Below are 21,346 nucleotides of genomic sequence, written 5' to 3' on the forward strand. Positions count from 1 at the left end.
TCACTGTGGTGTTGTTAACTCTAGCACAGTATTGCCCAGCAGATGTCTAGAACTTAATTAAACTGCATAACTGAAACTTTATACCATTGAACAACTCCCCATTTCCTTTTCCCCCAGCCCCTGACAACCAGTGTTCTTACTCTCTGCTTCCGTGAGTTTGACTATGTTAGATACCTCATATAAGTGGAATCATGCAGTATTTGTCCTGTGTCTGGCTTATTTCACTTAGCATAATGTCCTCAAGGTTTATCTGTGTTGTTGCATGTGAGAGGATTTCCTTCTTTTTAAGGCTGAATAGTATTCCATTGTATGTATATACCACATTTTCTTTACCTACTCATCCATGGACATTTGTTCATGCTTGTTTGATGTTTTTATTGGGTCACATTGTAATTGTAGCTATTCAACTAAGGCTGGATCCACAAACTAGTTTTAACCCTTTTTACTGCCTTTAGAGAAAAAGCAAACAAGCTCATAAAATCATTGGGAAAACAAGATCTGGTCAAACCGATCATAATGTTTACTGATGTTTAAGTCACCATGATTTTTTAAATTGGTCAGACCTGAATGATATGTGGGTGAACAGCAACACTTGCCCTAAGGAGAGAGAGAGCATGTTCCTGGTTTCCATGGTGGTGAGATGGCCTCCTTCCTTCATGCCACAGTGAAGAAATACCCAAGATTGGTATAAGTTAGAGATTAACCAAACTCCTTTGTTCAGGTATTGACTAAGAAGTAACTAACTCCCTTATTTGGTATTGATTAAAGGGTAATAGGGACTTGTACCTTCATGGTACTCTTTATCTGAAGAGTTCTGTGACTGAGCAGGGGGAAAAAACCCACAGGGAGAGTAGATGTCAATAATTAGCTTCCCCCCTCAAGTTCCAAAAGTAAGTGAGGAAATATTTTTACTGAACATTCTAAGTTAGAAGCAGAAGATAAACTAAAAATATCTTACTATTCTGATTAAAATACCAAAAACAAAATGCCTTGTAAAAATAAAATTCCCTTTTCCTTTTTGTCTTCACTAATAAATCCAAATATGGATTTCATCAGAGAAAATAGCTCAACAGAACATTTACCTAAGTCCTAATACTGTGTGGGTATAAAAGGCTGGCTGAAAATAGACTTCCAATGGACTCAGAGGCTCACCCTATCCTAAATTATGTGCAGGGCTAACTGGTAGTTCTGGGAAAATATGAAGAATAAAGCACAGTTATGGAGAACGTGCAGGTATACACTGAATACATGCTAGTAGCTAAGTGAATGAAATGTGTATTAAGTCCATTGCTTGTCTCAATATAGATTAGAAGGGCAGCCGCTACTAATAGCAACCATTTGAGATAAACATTAAACCTACATGTGCCAGATTAAAGATGAGAATTCTGATATGAAAAATGTGTCACGGACTAAATTAAAACATTTAAGACACTTTATCTGATTTTAATTTTACTGTTTCTTTACATAGGAGAAGCATTCATTTAAGTATCAGGTACTCAACAAGTCAATTTATCAGACTTATTTCTAGGAATTAGAGAAGTTATATAACTTCTTTAAGCTATCAATTTTCATTTAGTATTGTAACAGTTACCTTAATTTGCTTTTTTTTCTGCCCTCAAATGCTCAGTGACTTGAGAAAGTATAGACTCTGAATTGATGGAAAGAAGTCTGGGTTGTTGTTGCTTTGAGCCAGATTGTATTCTTCAATGGCTATAAAATATCTCCCCCATTAAGAGGTGGGGTGTGAGCCCCTCCCCTTAATAATATTGGGTAGGCTCTTGGAACTGGTTGACCAGGATAGTGGAAGGAAGTGACTCTCTGTGGCTTTCATAGTGGGTGATTGAGCTTCTTCCTCACTAGTTGGGACACTTGTGTTGAAACTCTGGGCAGCCATGTAAACAATCTGACTGTTCTCAGGCCACCATGCTTTGAGGAAGCCCAGACTTAGCCCATAAGGACCACGTGGAGAAGACCTGAGAATAGTACATGAAGAGAGAGATGGCCAGCCAGACCTCAGCTGCACCTCCCCCACTATACCAGCTGCTCTCTCTGCCTGCATGAAAGACCCCAAGGTAGACCCACTCAGCCGAACTCCTCTTGAACTTCTGACCCACAGAAACATTGAAAAATTACAACTGACTGTTGTTTTAAGCCACAGAGTTTTGGGGTGACTTGTTATGCAGCACTAAATAACTGGAATACCCTCTCAAAAATTAAAACTGTTCAAACTAGAACTGATATTTTTAAAATGATAATGTTGCCTAAATAATACAGAGGCGTGGATGTTTGCATGCAGGTAACTTAGTAAATAGGTGAGCAGTTATACCTGAAAAGAGCTCTGTCCTAGTAGCCACCTTTTCTCTTCTTTCCACACTATCCCTTAGCTTCCAAGCCTCCCCTTATATCTCTCACTCGCGGTTTTCAATTGAGTGGACATTAGAACCACTAGGAAAACTTTAAAAAATAGTGAATGTCCAGGCCCATATTCAATTGTTTGAGGTGGGACCCGGATGTAGGTACATTTTAAAACTCACCAGGTGATTTCCAGTTTGCAGCCAGGGCTGAGAACCACTGTTAGATGCTGACAGTGCCCAAATCTGTATCCCTGGCTCAGTTCTTCCTTGGAGCTGCAGATTCATAGATTCGACTGTTCTCTAGATGTCTGGACGTGGATGCCTCCCAGCCCCCTCAAGCAGAAGGTTCCATTTTCACCACTACTTCCTTTCTCAGGAAAAGACAGCGCTATCGACAAAAATGCTCAAGCCAGACACCCGGGAGTCATCCAGATTCCTTCATCTTCCGTCTTCCTCATTCCTCGCGACACAAATCAGTCACTTCCCCCCAAGTAATTTGTGAGTCATTCTCTCCACTGCTCCATCTTGGTCTACTTTCTCTCCCCTCGATACTGTATTAGAATCCTAACCGGCATCCATTTGCTCTCCTCCAACTCATCCACATAGAAACCGCAGTGACCTTCTTAAATACGCAGATATCACACTCCTCCTCTGAGTAGATCCCTCCAATGGCTGCCTTTAGGATAAGGCACAGAATCACAAGATGGCTTGCAGAGCCGTGCACACTTTGCCTCATGCCGTTTTGATCGAGCGTCATCTGAAATCCCATTCCTTCTAACATTTAATGCTCCAACAATCCTGGGTCTTCATTCCTTTGACCGTGCTTCCAGTCACTCGGTCCTGTCCTTGAGTAGATGCTGTATACTCTTCCTGGAATAATTCACCTCCTCTCCCCTTTCCCTCTCCTGGCTTGGTCTTATTACCCTTCATTCTCAGTGTAAACAAACTTCAGATGGAGCTTCCCTGATTCTCTGGGTTAGCATAGGTCCCCCTGTTACAGGTGCCCAACTCACCTTTACCTCCCCTTCTGTAACACTCATCAAACATGAGTGTTCTTAGTCTATAGCCTTCTTAGACTATAAGCTCCAAAGCAGGTCAGGGAATGTATCTGTCACTGCTACACTCCAGCGTCTAGCACGGTCTGGTCATTGTGACTGAATGAATGAATGAATAAACAAGTGAATGTGGATTGAGAGAGCAGTATCAACTCTGAGGGAAGTTCTTGTGGTGATACTCTGGCCTCTGTACTTGGTTGTGGCTCATCTAAATTCAGATCAACAATTCGGATAAGATACAGATGATGGCAACTAATGTTTTAAATGATATAAAATTGGAAGGAATGGCTAATGCATTCCCTGTTTGTGATGGCAGAAAGCAAGGTTCTAAAAGCTAACAGCTGACTGGAGTGATGGGTCAGAACTTACAGACTGAAATTTAACAAAGGTGAATGCAATATCCTACCCGTTGCGTTCTAGTCACTATACAAGTATAGGATGGGGGACGCTTGTCACTATACAAGTATAGGATGGGGGACGCTTGTCACAGAAACAATCCAGGGTGTGTTACTAACATAGTAAGCTCTGTTTGAACCCGTAATTGATGAGGGCCCCGAAAGTGCTAATGCCACCTTAGATTCCTTTAATGGGTAAGTAGGGCCCCACCAAGACAGGTGCAGCTCCCACAATCCTCTGCTCTGATCCAGCCACCTCTGGAACAAGGTCCTTCATTTATAGGGCCACATTTCACCAGGATGCACTCAGAGGAGCTCGACCAGGGTGGTGAGATCTTGGGAAGCACAGCTTACGAAAAACGGAAGAGCATAACCGCTCCGTAGGAGATGGAATTCTGAGGAACACATTCGTTCCTTGAAAAAAAAAAATGAAGGGCTGGTCTTTAGGGAAAAGGTTACACCTGAAGGCAGAACCAGGACCAAGGACTGGCAACATCTAACATCCCCTCTCTGGCTACATTCTTATCATTGACCCCTCTTATCCTCTCGTTCTGTTGAGCATCTGCTCTCTGTTCTCAACAGGACCTCTCGTCCCTTAGTCTCTCCCTAGTCTCCCAATTCGTCATCCCCCTTCATTGCCCACAGATGCCTTGATCATCTACCTTATGATTCTCAGCCGCTGTATCCCCAAGTCCTAGGATCTACCACTATGTTTCTTAGAGTTCATAACCTTGGGTCCTTCCTTTTGTCTGCTTCTACCTCTGGCCTGTTGAGGAAAGCCACACCAGTTGGCTCCATGACAAATCCGTGCCATCATCCGGCATTAGTGGCCCTTCAGTCCAGCTCGGCCCTCTTTCATTCATCTAGGCCATTTCCTATCACATTCCCATAAGGCAGCTCTAAACCTTTCTCCACATTTTAGCCCTAAGGCAAACTCTAAAACTCTCACTCAGAGGAAATACCTTCCTTCAGTTGTCCTCCTAAGGATCTCAAATTTCTTCTCTATCTTCACTCTTCCTTTCTCTCCTTTCTTCCTTCCTCAGAATTCTGAGAAAGAGAAAGAATCTGCCTTCCCTTCCAAAGCTTGCTTTTCCACATGGATTTTGATACCATTTTCTTTCATTTCCTCTGGGACTTTGTTTCATAATTTATCTCCTGTCTTTCCTCTCTTCAAATTCTGTCTCACTGCCGGCTCCATTCTCCCGTCACTCAACACACTCAGGCACTCTGTGGAGATGAATTGTGTGGTGATTGTTTTAAGATGGATCGGAGAGAGCAGAAACCAAGCCAGAGAGTCCAATTAGAAGGCTTTTTCCAGAGTCCAGGCAAAAGGCAAAGGAAACCTGTCCAGGGTAGTGAAAGAAAAAATAGAGAACAGGTGAGACTCAGAGAGGATTTTTGTTGTCAGAATGACCTTGAGTTAGTTGTTATTTATGGCGTTGCCTTATTTCCTATGGTTTTGTCAGCTCCTTGGGGGCAAATACTGTGTCAGATTCATCTCACAGATTCATCTCACTTTCTCTCATGAAATCTGGCTTGGAATGAATGGTTAGAATTCCCTCAAAATGTGTGTGTCAGGGGGAGTGCGGGAGAGGGAGAGCTGCACTCTGGAAGGTATATTTTTTTAAAAAGAGGATAGTTGTTGAGACAGGGAAAGATGGCTCCATATTAGGAGGAAGAAAAAAGTAGACTTTGTTCCTCAATGTGTGGTCTGTTGTAGTATTTTCCCATTGCTGTAACAAATGGGATTTGCTATTACAAATTGCCACAAATGTAGTGGCTTAAAAGACCACAAATTTACTATCTTACAGTTATGGAGATCAGAGGTCTGAATGGGTCTCATTGGGCTAAAACCAAGGTGTCAGCAGGGCTACATTCCTTTCTGGAGGCTCTAGGGGAGAATTCGTTTTCTTGTCTTTTCCAGCTTCTAGAAGCTGCCTGCATTTCTTGGCTCGTGGCCCCCTTTCATCTTCAAACCCAGCAATGGCTGGTCAGGTCTTTCTCACAGTGAGTCAGTCGGACATTCTCTTCTTCCTCCTTCTACTTATAAGGACCCTCATGATTATATTGCGTCCACTGAGATAATCCAGATAATCTCCCCTTCTCAAGGTGATTTGATTAACAACCTTAATTCTATCTGCAGCCTTAATTTGCCAGTAGCCTAACATATTCACAGGTTCCCGGGGATTAGGGGGTGGTTGCCTTTGGGGGCTATTATTCTGTCACCACATCCTTGGACAGTCAGCATCTCCATCACCTGGTAACTTATTAGAAAGGCGCTCTCGGGCTCCACCCCAAGCCTCTGAATCAGAATCTGCATTCTCATCAGATCCCCACGTGAATATACTTTAAAGTTTGTGGAGCCACTACTTGACTATCTGTAAGATTCTCTCAACTTTAAACTTCCCACAATTCTGTGAAAACTGCACTTTTTTCCACCTTCAAATCTTCCTTATTCCTTCTAATCCTGGTTTCCTGCCAAAAAAAAAAGTTAATTTTGATTTATATGCCTGGTGTTAATTCCCCAGAAGCCAGCCAAGTAGAACATGACAACACTTCTTGCATATTTTTTACTGGTAGAAAGTAGATGTTAGAAAAGGCAATTAAATTATAGAATTATCCATGATGCAAAGGTACTGGTCTGCAAAGAATATTTTCTTCCCCAAGAAGATTCATAGGCGAACTGCCTTCATTAGAGTGTAGATAATATTAGTGGCCCAGCAAGTGAAGCGAAACGTACACAGATGAGCTGTTTTTAAGGCATCTCTGAACTGCTCAGCATTTGAGAAATGTGACCAAAGCTGATTATAAAATTCCTTTCAGAGCTGCAGGAACGGCAACCCATAAATAACTCTGGTTCTCACTGGTGCAAAAAGGAGGTTGCAGGCTGTTTGACTGCTGTCCTTCTTGTAGGGGATAAGATTAAGCTCACCTCCAAGATTACAAGGTCCTCAAGGCTGGGACCAGCAGTGCCCGGGACCTAGGAAGCACTTCATACATTTTTAGACTTGAATACTTTTTACTACCATATAATATATTAAGCTGAATTACAGAGATGCACTGGGAAAAAAAACTGGATAAATAAAAGTAATATTTCAATGATCATCTTACTAGACTCCCTACTTCCTTTTGTTCATTCATCTATCTGAACATTTACGAATCATCTACTCAATGCCACCCATTGTTCTGGGCCCTCTGGATATACAGCTATGATCCCTGCCGTTTACAAACTCACATTCCAGTGGAGCAAATAGTCATATAAGTAAATAATTAGGGCAACATGAGTGCTAGATGAGGTCTGTGAACAAGGCTCATGGACCTCCCTTCTCTGAAATGTCGTTCCCATTCTATCCGGATTTATCTTTAAAATCACCCATTTTTCCCCTTTGCCAGTTGGATTAGTAATCTGGCTTTATTACTTTTATTTTCAGCCCTAGTTACTAATGTTGCCTCTAGGCACTTGCTACTTGTTCTAGAAAATGAAACCTCTCCGACTAGTGCAAGTGAAAAAGAGGTTACTCTAAAGATCTGGTAGGGACTCATGGGACTGCAGGACAAGTTAAAGAAGCAGGAAAGCAGGAAGTAAGGCAGCTCCAAATGGCCCCTCTTCATCTCCATTCTGGCTTCTCTCCCTTTGTGTGGAATAGTCCAGATGCCAAGGCAGAGAATCTGATTGGCCCACTTTGTCTTTTCAGACCTGACTGCTGCGATCATTGTCACTATACTCTGCTTCCTTCATATCGCTCACTTAGCACGAGTTGCAGTTGTATATTTTTTTAATTAGTGTATTTTACATCTGTTTTCCTCTCTAGGTTTGGTAGTGACTGTGTCTGTTTTATTACTGCTGTCTCCGGCCACTAGTGCAGTGCCTGACCATAGTAGGCATTTAGTAAATAAATAAATGAAAGAATGAGACTTGGGCAGGAGGTGGGGGTGGGGTGGGGGGAGTCTGGGAGCACGTGCTGTTAACCACCCTAGTGATGGGCTTCCTTATGGTGCCACTCAACTTGCAGGAGAGAAAGAGATTGAGAAGAGCCTTGGGTCCACTGACTGCTCAGCAAGGCTGAAGGGGAAAGTTCTAAAGAAGGGAAGTATATGGGGGAATCTCCCCCAAATAAATCTTGGCCAACACTCTAGACACACATTCTTTCCATTTCAAAGACACACCAACCTTTATACCTAGAGAGACCCTTCTCCTTCATGGCCCAATGTAAATGCTCCCACCCTTTCCTTTTAAAAATTTATTGAGCAGCTAATATATGCCAAATTCTATATCAGACACTTTACACGCATCATCTCTTTTCAGTTTTACTGAGACTCTAGCAGGTCATATCCTCATTTTACAGTTACAGAACCAAGTTTCAGCAATTTAAGCAGCTCATCCAAGGTCATAGAACTAGCATATAGCAGAGCCAAGATTAGAAAATAGGTCTGTTTAATTCCAAAGCTTCTTCTGCGACATCTGGCTATTTCCTCTATAGTCTCCCCTCCTTGGGCAAACTTAACTGCTCCCTTCTCTGTGACACTACAGCCTTTTTCATAGAGGCAGCACAGCGTTTTACGTGCTTTCAGGTACGGACGGTTCTGGAACCACTGCTACACTGTCCGTCTTAGGGCAGGGACTGTAGCTGGCTCCCTTTTGTGTCCTCAGTGCCTGTTACCTTGTGGGGGCTCAACCAATACCTGTCTGCTGGGCTGAGCTTTGGAAGGATAGGCAGTTACTATGCTATTTTGTATTTTTAAAACTCCACAAATACCGTGAGTATCTTATTATACAGAAGTCTCATAAATATTCTTCCCATCTCTGTTATTGAAAGTTAAAGAACATATGTCTATTCTCCATAACCGTATAATGTTTAGGTCATATCACAGTCTACAGAGACTCACCTGCCTGTTATTGTGGATGGCAAATACAGAGTGATGGGATGGTCCAAACACTGGCAGAATATTCCTCTGACTCAAAAGAGCAGCCTGAATAAGGACCTACTGTATAGCACAGGGAACTCTACTCAATACTCTGTAATGGCATATATGGGGAAAGAATCTAAAAAAGAGTGGATGTATGTATAACTGATTCACTTTGCTGTACACCTGAAACTAACACAACGTTATCAACTCAACTATACTCCAGTGAAAAAAAAATGGTTTTAGAGGGTAGAGAATGAAGGAGAGCTTTGTAGCATATTTATATACAATTAGCAAAACCCCACTGTAGCACAATTTCACATATGAATATGGAAAAGTAATAAAAATCTTAGCATGACATGTCAAAAAAAACAGAGCAGCCTGGTATAGGTGCAAATTGGCATTCCCTCATTCAACAAATAGTTATTAAGTACCTACTATGTGCACATTGTTAGTCACTCGGGGTGCGCTTGGTGACAATGCAAAGATGACTTTGCCCACATGTTGCTTACCGTTTACCCAGACACTTAGGCTGTGACGTAGAAGATGCTAAGGTTAGGAGGCACCCACTGATATGGTCTGTGAGAACCGAAAGGAGACAGAGATGACTTACAGCAGGGATGGTTGAGATGGACGTCACGGAACACATGGCATCTCAGCTGGAGTGTAAGATTTGGGCAAGGGCACACATCTCAGGTCAAGGGCAAAGTTCACACAGAGGTAGGGGGCCAACACTGGGTTTGTGCTTATCTATAAAGGGCAGAGCAAGAGGGGCACTTGGAAAAGCAAGTGGGTGCCCAGTTGTTGATGGCCTTGAATCCAGGTTGTAGACATTTAACTTTACTCTTAAGGAAGGTGGGGAAATAGTCATGATTATACTTGAAGGAGAGTAGTCTGGCAACAGCCTTGGGGTGAATTTGCAGGGGAGAGACCAGAAGCAGAGGGAGCTGTTATTTTCTGTTTATTTGATAATACTGGGTCTTTACTGATCACACAGCTGTGTAGGTGGATTGAAAACTTCTGTCAGAACCATTTTTTGAGACTCATCAGTAAGCCAAGAAGAATTTCTAAGGAGTCATCGTAGACAGGCTCCAGAAATGTGCAGAGTGAATGAGGAAACCTAACAGCTCTTAAACCAGACCAGTCAGGTCCAGGAGAGGTAGGTCAATGTGGGAAGCTGAAATCAAACGGTGAAAGCCACACTGCCTCGCTGCTTACTGCAGTCAAAATGACAGCAGGGCGGGCCTGAGGCAGAATGGGGCAAAACCTGCCAAGCCAGATAGAAAGCCCCAGAGGGAGGAGAGAAAGGGAGATTAGAATGCTGACGTTAAATCAAAACAATTTTTTAAATGTTTATTTTTTATTGACATGTAGTTGATGTAGATGTACAGTATAAATTACAGGTATAAATTACAGTGAGTCTCAGTTTTTAAAGGTTATACTGCATTTCAAATTATTGAAAACTATTGGCTGTATTCCCCACGTTGTACAGTATATCCTTGTAGCTTATTTTATACATAATGGCTTGTACCTCTTAATCCCCTACTCTTATCTTGCCCTTCCCCTCTTGCCTCTTCCCACTGGTAACCACTAGTTTGTTCTCTATATCTGTGTCCACTTCTTTTTTGTTATATTCACTAATTTGTTGTATTTTTTAGATTCCACATATAAGTGACATCATATAGTATTTGTCTTTCTCTGTCTGACGTATTTCACTTGGCATTGTACCCTCCAAGTCCATGGATGTTGCTACAAATGGCAAAATCACATTCTTTTTTATGACTCAGTAGCATCCCATTATATATATATGTATGTGTGTGTATATATATATATATATATATATATATATATATATATATATATATCACATCTTCTTTATCCATTCATCTGCTGATGGACACTTAGGTTGTATCCATATCTTGGCAATTGTAAATGCTGCTATGAACATTGGGGCACATGTTATCTTTTCGAATTAGTGTTTTTGTTTTTTTCGGATATATACCCATGAGTGGAATTACTGGGTCATATTATAGTTCTGTTTTTAGTTTTTTGAGAAACCTCCATACTGTTTTCCATAGTGTCTGCACTAATTTACATTCTCACCAACAGTGTACGAGTGTTCCCCTTTCTCCACATCCTTGTCAACATTTGTTGTTTGTGTTCTTTTTGATGATAGCCATTCTGACAGGTGTGAGGTGATATCTCATTGTGGTTTTGACTTGCATTTCCCTGATGATTAGGGATGTTAAGCATCTCTTCATGTGCCTGTTGGCCATCTGCATTTCCTCTTTGGAAAAATGTCTATTCAGTTCTTCTGACCATTTTTTAATCAGGTTGTTTGTTTTTCTCTGGAGTTGTGTAAGCTGTTTATATATGTTGAATATTAACCCTTATTGGTCATATCATTTGCAAATATTTTCTCCCATTCAGTAGGTTGTCTTCATTTTATCAATGGTTTCCTTTGCTGTGCAAATGCTTTTAAAATCAAAACAACTTTTGATGTGCAAAAGGAAGATTTCTCAATAGCAAATTGAATTTGCCAAACTAGATTTAAATTAGTAAAAGCAAAACAGAGGAATGTGATTTGGGAAAGGTAAAGCAGTTGCTAAATGAACCACTAACTAGCGGGCCATATTGTCACCTGACATCCTGCGCCGCTGCCTGGTTGACCCCCCTGGAACGCACTGTTTATGGCATGAGAACCCTTGAGGGATGCACCCACGCGCAGCTGCAAACAGTGGGCTTCGGGGTGAAGCTGCAGCAACAGACTCACCAGCTTGGGCTGTGGCAGTGAAGTAAAGGCCGTGTGTCTGAAGCATCGCCGCCAAAGACAGCCTCTGCAAAACAGCCGCTGCAGGCGTGGATTTTATGAGCTCTCCGCATGCAAACTACCATTAGTCACGCATTGATTGATCCATTGCTCCAGGAGCTTCATTTCCAAATGCAAAGGCAGCTTTTCAGCACAACCTCACTATAACACTGCCTTTGTCATCCACTCCTTATATTTTAAACCTCCTTCATAAGGAGGTTTTTTTTAGATTTAAATGCTTAGACCCCTTATGACTGCTGCATCTTGAATAGTGACACTGTGAGGTTCCTGTATTTTTTTTTTTTTTGTGTGTGCTGTACGTGGACCTCTCACTGTTGTGGCCTCTCCCGTTGCGGAGCACAGGCTCCGGACGCACAGGCTCATGGCTCACGGGCCCATCTGCTCCGCGGCATGTGGGATCTTCCCGGACCGGGGCATGAACCCGTGCATCGGCAGGCAGACTCTCAACCACTGCGCCACCAGGGAAGCCCAGGTTCCTGTATTTTTAGGCGTGCAGATGAGTGCCTGGATTTCTCCATCTTTCTCAAACACATTTTCATAGAAAAATAAATGTAGTGAATTTATAAATAAGAAGGTGGAGAAACAATACTACTCTCTTCACATTAGGCAAGTACTGTGATTAAAGCAGAAACTTGGCCCAGAAATCCACTAGAATTCAACATTACTATGGAATATCTAAGAATAGGCAGAAATTATTTTTTTCCTTTTTTTTCTCTTTTCTTTAAAACTCGACATTCCTGTGTCTTCCTCCAGGAGTTGTATGCAATATTCATAGTTATATTTGATATCAGAACTCAGTTACTGACAATATTCTAAGGATATGTTCAGTGCTAGGATATATAAAGTGACAAGGATAGATGTTTTCTATATCCTACCGTGGTTGATTTTTTTTTTTTCTTTTAAAGAGGGACAGGCAAGAGTAGTATAAACATCTAAAGAAGAAGTATCTCTATAAGCTCAAGTTTATATTGTATTTTGCCTTAACATAATAAAATAAATTATGTTTTGCAGAGGAGAGACTGGAAACAGGGCAAACAGCTATTTTATGTTTATTCCATACTTCTAGGTCTTTACTGATCACACAACTATGTAGGTGGATCGAAAACTTTGTGTTTTTTTTTATTGACGTATAGTTGATTTACAACATTATATTAGTTTCAGATATACAGCATAGTGTTCAGTATTTTTACATATTATACTCCATTCAAAGTTATTACAAGATAATGGCTATAATTCCCTGTGCTGTACAATATGTCCTTGTTGCTTATCTATTTTTTTTCACAGTAGTTTGTATCTCTTAATTCCATGCCCCAATCTTGCCCCTCCCTGCTTCCCTCTCTCCACCAGTAACCACTATTTTGTTTTCTATATCTGTGAGTCCGTTTCCATTTTGCTATATACATTCATTTGTTTTATTTTTTTAGATTTCACATATAAGTGATATCATATGTGTTCTCTCTGTCTGACTTGTTTCACTAAGCATAATATGCTCTAGGTTCATCCATGTTGCTGCAAATTATTATTTAGAAGGGCATGACTGATGTGGTAATATTGATGGTAATTATTATCAAGAAATTTTATATAATACTAACCAATTATAGTGGCTTGAAATGCTAGAATTTTATTTAAAAGAACTACATTAGAAGGACAACACGTAATGTTTATACATAACTCCAGTGCACTGGTGCCTGCTAGGCCAATTGTATTTAGTTTTGGACATGCACTGTTAATGATTCTCCCGGGTCAATGCAGGTGTTTTTGTTCTTGTTTTTCTCCCCATCTTGGCTTCTCTTAAAAAAAAGAGATAAATGGGGAGATTTGGGTCAAAGGGTATAAACTTTCAGTTACAAGATTAATAAGTTCTGGGGATCTAATGCACAGTATGGTGATTGTATACTGAATCATATACTTGAGAGTAGATCTTAAATGTTCTCACCACAAAAAAGAAGTGGTAATTATCTAATGGGAGTAGATAATTAGAGGTATTAGCTAATGCTATGGTGGTAATCATTTTGCAGTACATAAATGTATCAAATCAACATACTGTACACCTTAACTTACACATAACTTAAATATAATGATATATAAATATACATTTATCTACATATAAAATGTGTATATGACAAGGGTAAATTAGAGAGAGAGAAAGAAAAGAGAGAGAGGTATCTTTCAAACATGATGAATGAATAAGAAAGGACAACACAAAAGGACGGTTATGGGATGCTCACAAGACCTAAGTCTTTTGCATAGCCTTGTAGGCTGCACGATCTGGTCCCTGCCCGCCTCTGGCCTCATCTTTGTATTTTGGAAGCCTCAGCCTCTGCCTCCCTCTCTACTCCCCCACCTGTGCCTTGCTCCTCATTCGTGCTGTTCCCTCTGCCTAAGATGCCTTTCCTCTTAACCTCCCACCCATCTCTTCTCCCCTGTACTTCAGATTTCAGCATACCTATATAAAGTCGTCTCCCTGTCCTATGATTTATAGCATTTATCACAACGTATAAGTATGTATTTGTGTGATCATTTGAACAATATGTGCATCCCCCTCTAGTCTATAAGTTACAGGAAGTTTGGTGCCTTGTCACACAATAGACATTCAAAAATTATTCACTGAAAGGATTTTTAAAGAGAGCAAGAGAAAAAGTGAGAAAGAACTTAGATTTGAAGAAGTTAATAATATTTTTTAAAATAGAAGCTAGAAAAACTAAGAACCGTAAAGTAGAGAAAAAAATCAAAGGACTCTTGTCACATATATACAGCTGTGTGTGTGTGTGTGTGTGTGTGCGTGTGTGTGTATAATTAGAGTCCTTGAAAATCCCTACATATGTAGCATTTCTGAATGTCAAGATTCAAAGCCAGCTTTCTATAATGTCAGAACCTCTCCAAGTTATAAACCCATATCTTGTGCTGTTTTCTCATTATAATCTAAATACTCTTACATGTACGTCGAAATGGAGTAGGCTGTCTATTTTCTAACATAATTAGGAAATAGGCTATGCTGCTTAATTGAGTGTTCTGGGCAATAGAATCTTACACATTATCATACACATATAATCCATAGTCCATGGATCTGATTACAATAAATTGCATGTAACTCTAAAACTCAATTTAACCATTGATGAAAACGTGTAAGGATTGTGCAGTGCTTTTGTGGCCATCATTATGGATGCTACGCACCTTGGCACCATGTAGTACTCTCATATTTGTCAGTAGTGGCTGCAGTAATCCCCTTGATAGAAAGCTGGGTGAGCCAGGGTTTGCTGAAGTGGATAGAGCATCCTGTAGTAATTGCAAGTTCTGTGAGATAAAGGTCCATTAATTCTATTAGGCAAAAAGAAAGAACATGTGCAAAATTTGATTAAGAAATACCTATAGGTCATTAAAAATTGAATATCAGCTTAACCTGTTGAAGTCCTTAGCTCTCATACATGTATTTACTTTTACTGTTTTAAATGTTTGATTTTCAGAAGTGTGTTGGGGAACGTTTTCTGTATTGTGGCTAAGATTGCTATTTCAAAAATACAATGCCCCACATTTTATATCTCTGTAAAAATTAATGGAGTTTCACACCACGCTTCTGTGAACCTCACTATGACTGTCTCCACTGTGCAGATCAGAGAAGCTGAGGCATGAGGCTGTTTCTGTAAATTTTCCAAAGAGCTGCCCTGAGCCCACGGAGAAGAGAGCCTGAGACAGAAAACTATCTGTGTACTCACTGAAAAGTACTCACTGAAAGTACCCCTTGGAGTCTTGGGGCTGGGTTGGTGGGGGGAGTAGGTTGCAAAACCAGAGTTGGCTTTTCCCACGTGCTACTCCAGTCCTAACAAGGACGTCCCTGTACAATGTGTATTCAGGTAAAGAGGCTATCAAGGTGGTCACCAGGATTAATTTTTAGTGGTCTGAAGTGCCTTGAGTATGCTTGATGGCAAGAAGGTAGATTAGTTGGCTTTTCAAGGCCTTTCTAACAGTTATCATTCTATCCAGTGAGAGACTAATATGGATGAAAAATATTCAAAACGTTTACCTTTCTTTTTCTTTTCCTCTCCTTTGCAGATCTACGCGGTTCGATCAGTTGTTCCCAACAAAAGCAATAATGAAATAGTTCTGGTGCTACAACAGTTTGATTTTAATGTAGATAAAGCAGTGCAGGCCTTCGTGGATGGTAAGTATACACGTCCCCTGAACCTGAAGACGTTAGAACTAGATATTCCATATATTCTGTATTCTTTTCCTTGAATGCATTGAATACCAATTATTCACTAATACTTTAATTTTCATTAAAATATGCTAGGTTTTAAAGACACGTCTACATATTAAGAGCAGAATTTGGAAGTTCTTTTTTCCTCATTGGGCAAAAAAAAAGACAGACTGTAGATAGTTTACAAAGGATACGTATTATAATGCTACTAATTCCGTTGTCAACCAGTCTGTCCAATTTGTTACTAAACATGTCCTTTATTTGATGGCGCCCTTGTTAATGGAGGATAATGTACTTTACTCCTGATCTGGGAAGCCTTCTCAACTCTTCAACCAGCATAGTTCTACTTGGCCTTATGACTGGAATCCTTGAACTTGATGCTTATGTAGCCTGAGAGGACTGGTTTAGTCTTTAATATCCTTAGTTTATGATTTTGAGATTACCTAATTAGTCAGAATATCAGTTCATCTTATCTACCTCTAGAACTTTTTGCTGTCTAAAAAAAATTGTTATTTTTGGACAGTGCATCGCCAGTGACGGTATAGAATCTAAAGTCTCAGGAATGTATTTATTCTATAAATGGGTAACCTACTGTTTTAGATTTCCTATAAATTATGGGAAAGTCTTCTCTCCTACTCAAATTAAAGTTCCATTTATGAACAGAGATCTCATACCTGTCCTTAGTTATCATATGTCTTCTGTCCCAGCATTAGCTTCTGTTTTGTCAGTATGAACTAACTAAACATAATCTGACCGAAAGGTCAGGGAAGACCTATTAGCACATTCCTCGGGTTTATCCTAGTTACACTTTATTTGTTAAGGACAGTTTGATTTACTTACTTTCCTAGGAGTAGAATAATCTTCGTAAGTTTCTACATATAGTACAATTGCATTTCAGGCAAGGTCTTGGAACCAGGCAACACACTCACATTCTGATATCTGCAGTCAGGGTTTAGGGTCCTAATTGAATTAAAAATGATTATCATTCAAAATAGACCTGCAAGCAGACCCACGGTGCATAACTTTTCTGACTGTTTTTCCTGCTTCGTGTACAAGAATCTTTACTCACCAGATACAAATACAGAGAATGTAATTATTATTCCACCTTTGCAGCATTTAGTGCAATTCATCTCAAGAAAAAATTGGGGGAAACATGCATATCCTGGCTCAGATAAACTCTTTTCAGCTTTCACTTGCCAACATCACTCACATGGAAAAAAGCTTTAGGAAAGGAAAAAGGTTATTATCCCCATGCTTCCCCAGCCTCAGTTGGATTGAGGCCCCGACATTCTCCATCATGAAAGTTTTTATTACAGAATGACCCCTGATGAGATGCACAGATACTCAGTAACTGACGGACTGTCATCAAATCCGATCATATTTAAATAGAGCACCATGCTTGTCCTTCTTGACATTTTCACCTTGTCGGTATTGAGGTCTCATTTTTAAAGACTCATCGATTGCTGAGAAACCTCATATCATTTTGGATGGGGAGTAGTCAGAAAACTTGTTTAAAAATCACTGAAAATCAGAAATAATTGTTAAGAATCATTTACGAGGCACACCGAAAGCACTCTTTGTGAGCGGCTTAAAGAACTCCAAGCCGTTTCCGTATAATTAAAGTTTAATAACAACAATTTCAAAATTGTCTGTAAACATAGTTATTTCTTCTTCAGAATTACCCTCTAAAAGCTTGTTGTCCAAATTGCAAATAGAATTTATGTCAAAACGTGCAAATTAGAGGAATAATTGAATGTTGCATTTGAAAGCAGTAAGCAACTCACCTCCTCCCTCTGATTAAAAAGAACAGTATTTAACATTTTTTAAAATTTAATTTTATCTGGAAAACTGAAGTTGAGCTATAAGTAAGAACTACCCTAATGATTATCAGCCACTGGTGTGACTTAGGAAGTAACCTAGTGAAAGTGACTTCCTAAAGTTCTTCAAAAGGAAAATACTGTGAAACATTAATTCTCTGAGCAAATTAGAAAAAGACCAGCCCAGTTAATAAAAAGACTGAATTATAGCTTACTTTTAAGTGCAGTCTTACTATTTCAAGTACATGTAACACAAAAGGCCTAAGAGGGGCATTGAATTGGAAACTGTGAATGGATAGGAATAATTAGCCTTTCTGAACATTGGTCCAAACACTATGGCCTTCTGGTTATCAAACAGTAACAGTAGACTCAATAATTGGGGCCCTACTAATTTGAAATTTGTTATAAATACGGGCCTGAAGTTTATCTTTGTTTAGCCAACGCACTCATTGTAGAGAACTATTAGTATAATGAGACTGTATGAGAATGCTTAAAATTGTTAAAAGGATACATGTAAGAGCTACTCTTTTAGAAGCACCTATTTAAATGAGAACAACTGGTCTACTCATTACCAATAACTTATTGTTGAAATTACCCCCAGCACAGTTGAAGGAGTGCAGAACTTACTAAGACTACACACATGAAGATACTTACTGTAGCTGACCAGTGGTTAAGCATTTCTTTTAAAATGTTTTCTAATTTAATCAAGTTAGGCTTTTCCTCTGCATCTGAGCAATGCCACGTATGCATGTGAATGGCATTGACAGAACCTAGGACTCAACTTATTTGATGAGCTTCTTTTGTTTCAGAGCCGAACCTTGCAAAGACTGCATCCCATCCCTATTCACAGTGATGAGAGCAAAGCTAACATCGGATCGTCTGTCCTTATCACCCTGCAGGTTGTGAACATAACGAGTAGAGGCAGAAAATGAGCAGGAATAGCCAAACAAAAAGTTAGGATTTCACATGGTTAATAATATTCAAAATCTCATGTTTAGCCTGGAAGATTAGAGGTATTTTGATTCATATATCAAACAGAACAATTTTAATTCTACCTATGGCAATGAAGCTATCAGAAAATTCTCGACATATTTCATTTTCTCTAAGACAACATAATGATAAAACAAAGTAAGCTTCATGTAGTGGGGCTTAATACTTTGATAAAACCAAGATCATGCAGTGAATTTAATGAAAATCTGGAAATAAAAAATGAAACTGGCATTTTTATTAAGGTAGGATGTATCAAAACAAATGAAAAAGCTGAAAAAAAAATCGCTACCAAGATGGAAAGACAGAGATGAATTTTGTGTGGTGCTTTATTATGTGAATGCATGTTGAAGATTCTTTGTCTTTGTCTAGGCAGTGCAATTCAAGTTCTAAAAGAATGGAATATGACAGGAAAAAAGAAGGTAAGATTGATATTGATTGTAAATTAGTAGCAGCTTCCATCAGAATCTTCATGGTTGTTATCATTTTAACAAGGCTGCCAATTTTGTGCTTCTTTCATATATGTTAATATGTACACCCAGGAAGCTTCCAGATTCACGACTCTCTTAAATTACCGGCCACCCTCCCTACTAATGCCCTTGTTTTCTGTTCAAGTGTTTTTAACCACCAGGTGTGCTTTTGAAATCCCAGAGTTTTCTTTTTAAGTATTAAGGCGAGCCCAACCGGAGAATTCAAAGGATTCTAGACGTTAACTTGCCTGAACGTATCCTGTAGCACAAAGGGAAAAATTAAGGAGTGTTTTAAAGATACTTGAAAAGCCCTAAATATATTTTCACATGTTTTTCCAGCTGAGAGAATCTGTCCAGGGCTGCCCCGAGATACTTTTTTCCTGAGTTCTAATAAGCTAGATTTTTAATAAAGGAAGAAAAAAGGAAAGCGCCTTAAAGCCATAGTAAGTAAGGGACCTGTTTTCCCTTCTTTCGAACCCTGACAGACTGACTGCTCCTTGAGAACAGAGGGGAGATTTTACTCTGCCCCTCTCAAGTTATTTTGCTTTCTTGTTTAGTTACACAGTCTCGACTTACGGGCACACGTGCGGTATGCAGCGCACACACTGGCCTCTGTCTCCAGAACGTGACTTTCTGGTGTTGTGAGTGACCATGGAGCACTGGAACCCTCACTAGCTCCAGTGAGGTGCAGCTTCCTTCTTTTTTTTTTTTTTATTTTTAAATTTTTTTTTTGCAGTACGCGGACCTCTCACTGCTGTGGCCTCTCCCGCCGCGGAGCACAGGCTCCGGATGCACAGGCTCAGCGGCCATGGCTCACGGGCCCAGCCACTCCGCGGCATGTGGGATCTTCCCGGACCGGGGCACGAACCCGCGTCCCCTGCATCGGCAGGCGGACTCTCAACCACTGCGCCACCAGGGAAGCCCGCAGCTTCCTTCTTGTTCTTGGCCTGTAACCTGTTTCATGACTTTCACAAAAAGTCTGCTTCTCTTTTCAAAGTAACTTCCCCACCCATTCCCACTATTCCCAGAGAAGCCTTGTGTTTTGGGAATCCCAGGATATACCCTTCCCACTGAGGGAAGATCGCAGGCCTGTGGCACAGGTTTTAAACAAACACAAGAAAGCAGTATTGCTTTCATAAAATCCCGAGATTACTGAAATTACTAGAATGACCCGTTCCTCCTTTTTCTCCTCCTAGCTTCATGGAGAATAGGAAGAATTATGAAAAAAATTTTTAATCTTTGTATGCCACCGTCTTTGACAATCTCTGCTTATCTTTAATCATAGCTTCCCAGGCTTCTATGTGAGATGAAGACAATTTGCAGGTGATTGAAAGGCAGTATTTATACTTACCTGGAGGAATTTCAGATGTGTGGTTTGGGTATGAAATTTCTCTGATGTGAAAAACAGAGCAGACGGCAGCTGCAGACCCAACTCATTACTAAGCCTCCCTCTTAGAGGTTCAGTGGGAAAACTGTCTCCCCAGCCCAGGAGACGCAGGGCTTGTGTGGGAATAAGTGCCCCTGGGCCTTCCTTCACCCAGTCAGTGCATTTCTCTCCCCTGGAGGAGCCCTTACTCAGGGGCATGATTGTGGTTTCAAAGGAAAAGAAGGAGAGTGGGGAGGAGAATCAAGAGAAAACTGTTTCTTTTTATTTAATTAATTTATTATTTTTTTTGCGGTACACGGGCCTCTCACTGTTGTGGCCTCTCCCATTGCGGAGCACAGGCTCCAGACACGCAGGCTCAGTGGCCATGGCTCACGGGCCCAGACGCTCCGTGGCACGTGGGATCTTCCCGGACCGGGGCACGAACCCGTGTCCCCTGCATCGCAGGCGGACTCTCAACCACTGTGCCACCAGGGAAGCCCTTCTTTTTATTTTTTTTTCCAGATGTGTTGAAGAACAAAGCTGGGCTGATGTTCAGCTGGTGGGACACTGATGCAACAGGCGGGACAGGGTCTGCCCTGATGGGCCCCATGTCTGTTCTCATTGGCTGAGGCTTGCACCAAGGTCTAAAAGTTTTCAATTATCTAGAATGCAGGCTTGCGTTGTTTTGAACTAAATGTAACTGAAGTCTTGTAATGCCGTTCAGGTAGCAGCCGAGAGATCCAGATACAGGTGCACAATGCGAATCCAGGTGGACCCACGTGGGTTCGGCGTTCCTTTGTAGCAGTTGTCCACTCCAGCTTAAGTATTCATGGGGATGATTCCCGGACAGTGACAGCAATCCAGGGATCTCCTGGTTGGTTGGTGCCTTTTCCTAGATCCAACCTGGACTTTGGGGATCTGACTCTACTTCCTCCTTTCGGAGGGACTTCCCTGCCTCTTTTTTTTTTTTTT

The 21,346-nt window shown here is 40.6% G+C and overlaps 1 protein-coding gene across 6 annotated transcripts in view; it reads left to right on the forward strand.

The window, feature by feature from the left end:
* SPATS2L (spermatogenesis associated serine rich 2 like) overlaps positions 1-21,346 on the forward strand; it is a 174,641-nt gene that overhangs the window by 97,580 nt on the left and 55,715 nt on the right. For all 6 annotated transcript variants that reach the window (XM_024757381.1, XM_024757380.1, XM_024757384.1 and 3 more), the window contains 2 exons: positions 15,590-15,698; positions 18,911-18,960. In XM_024757381.1, coding sequence (XP_024613149.1) covers positions 15,590-15,698; positions 18,911-18,960 — 159 coding nt within the window. The remainder of the gene's footprint in view (positions 1-15,589; positions 15,699-18,910; positions 18,961-21,346) is intronic.

This window comes from Neophocaena asiaeorientalis, unplaced genomic scaffold, assembly GCF_003031525.2.
Source record: "Neophocaena asiaeorientalis asiaeorientalis breed wild unplaced genomic scaffold, Neophocaena_asiaeorientalis_V1.1 scaffold246, whole genome shotgun sequence".
Lineage (NCBI taxonomy): Eukaryota > Metazoa > Chordata > Mammalia > Artiodactyla > Phocoenidae > Neophocaena > Neophocaena asiaeorientalis.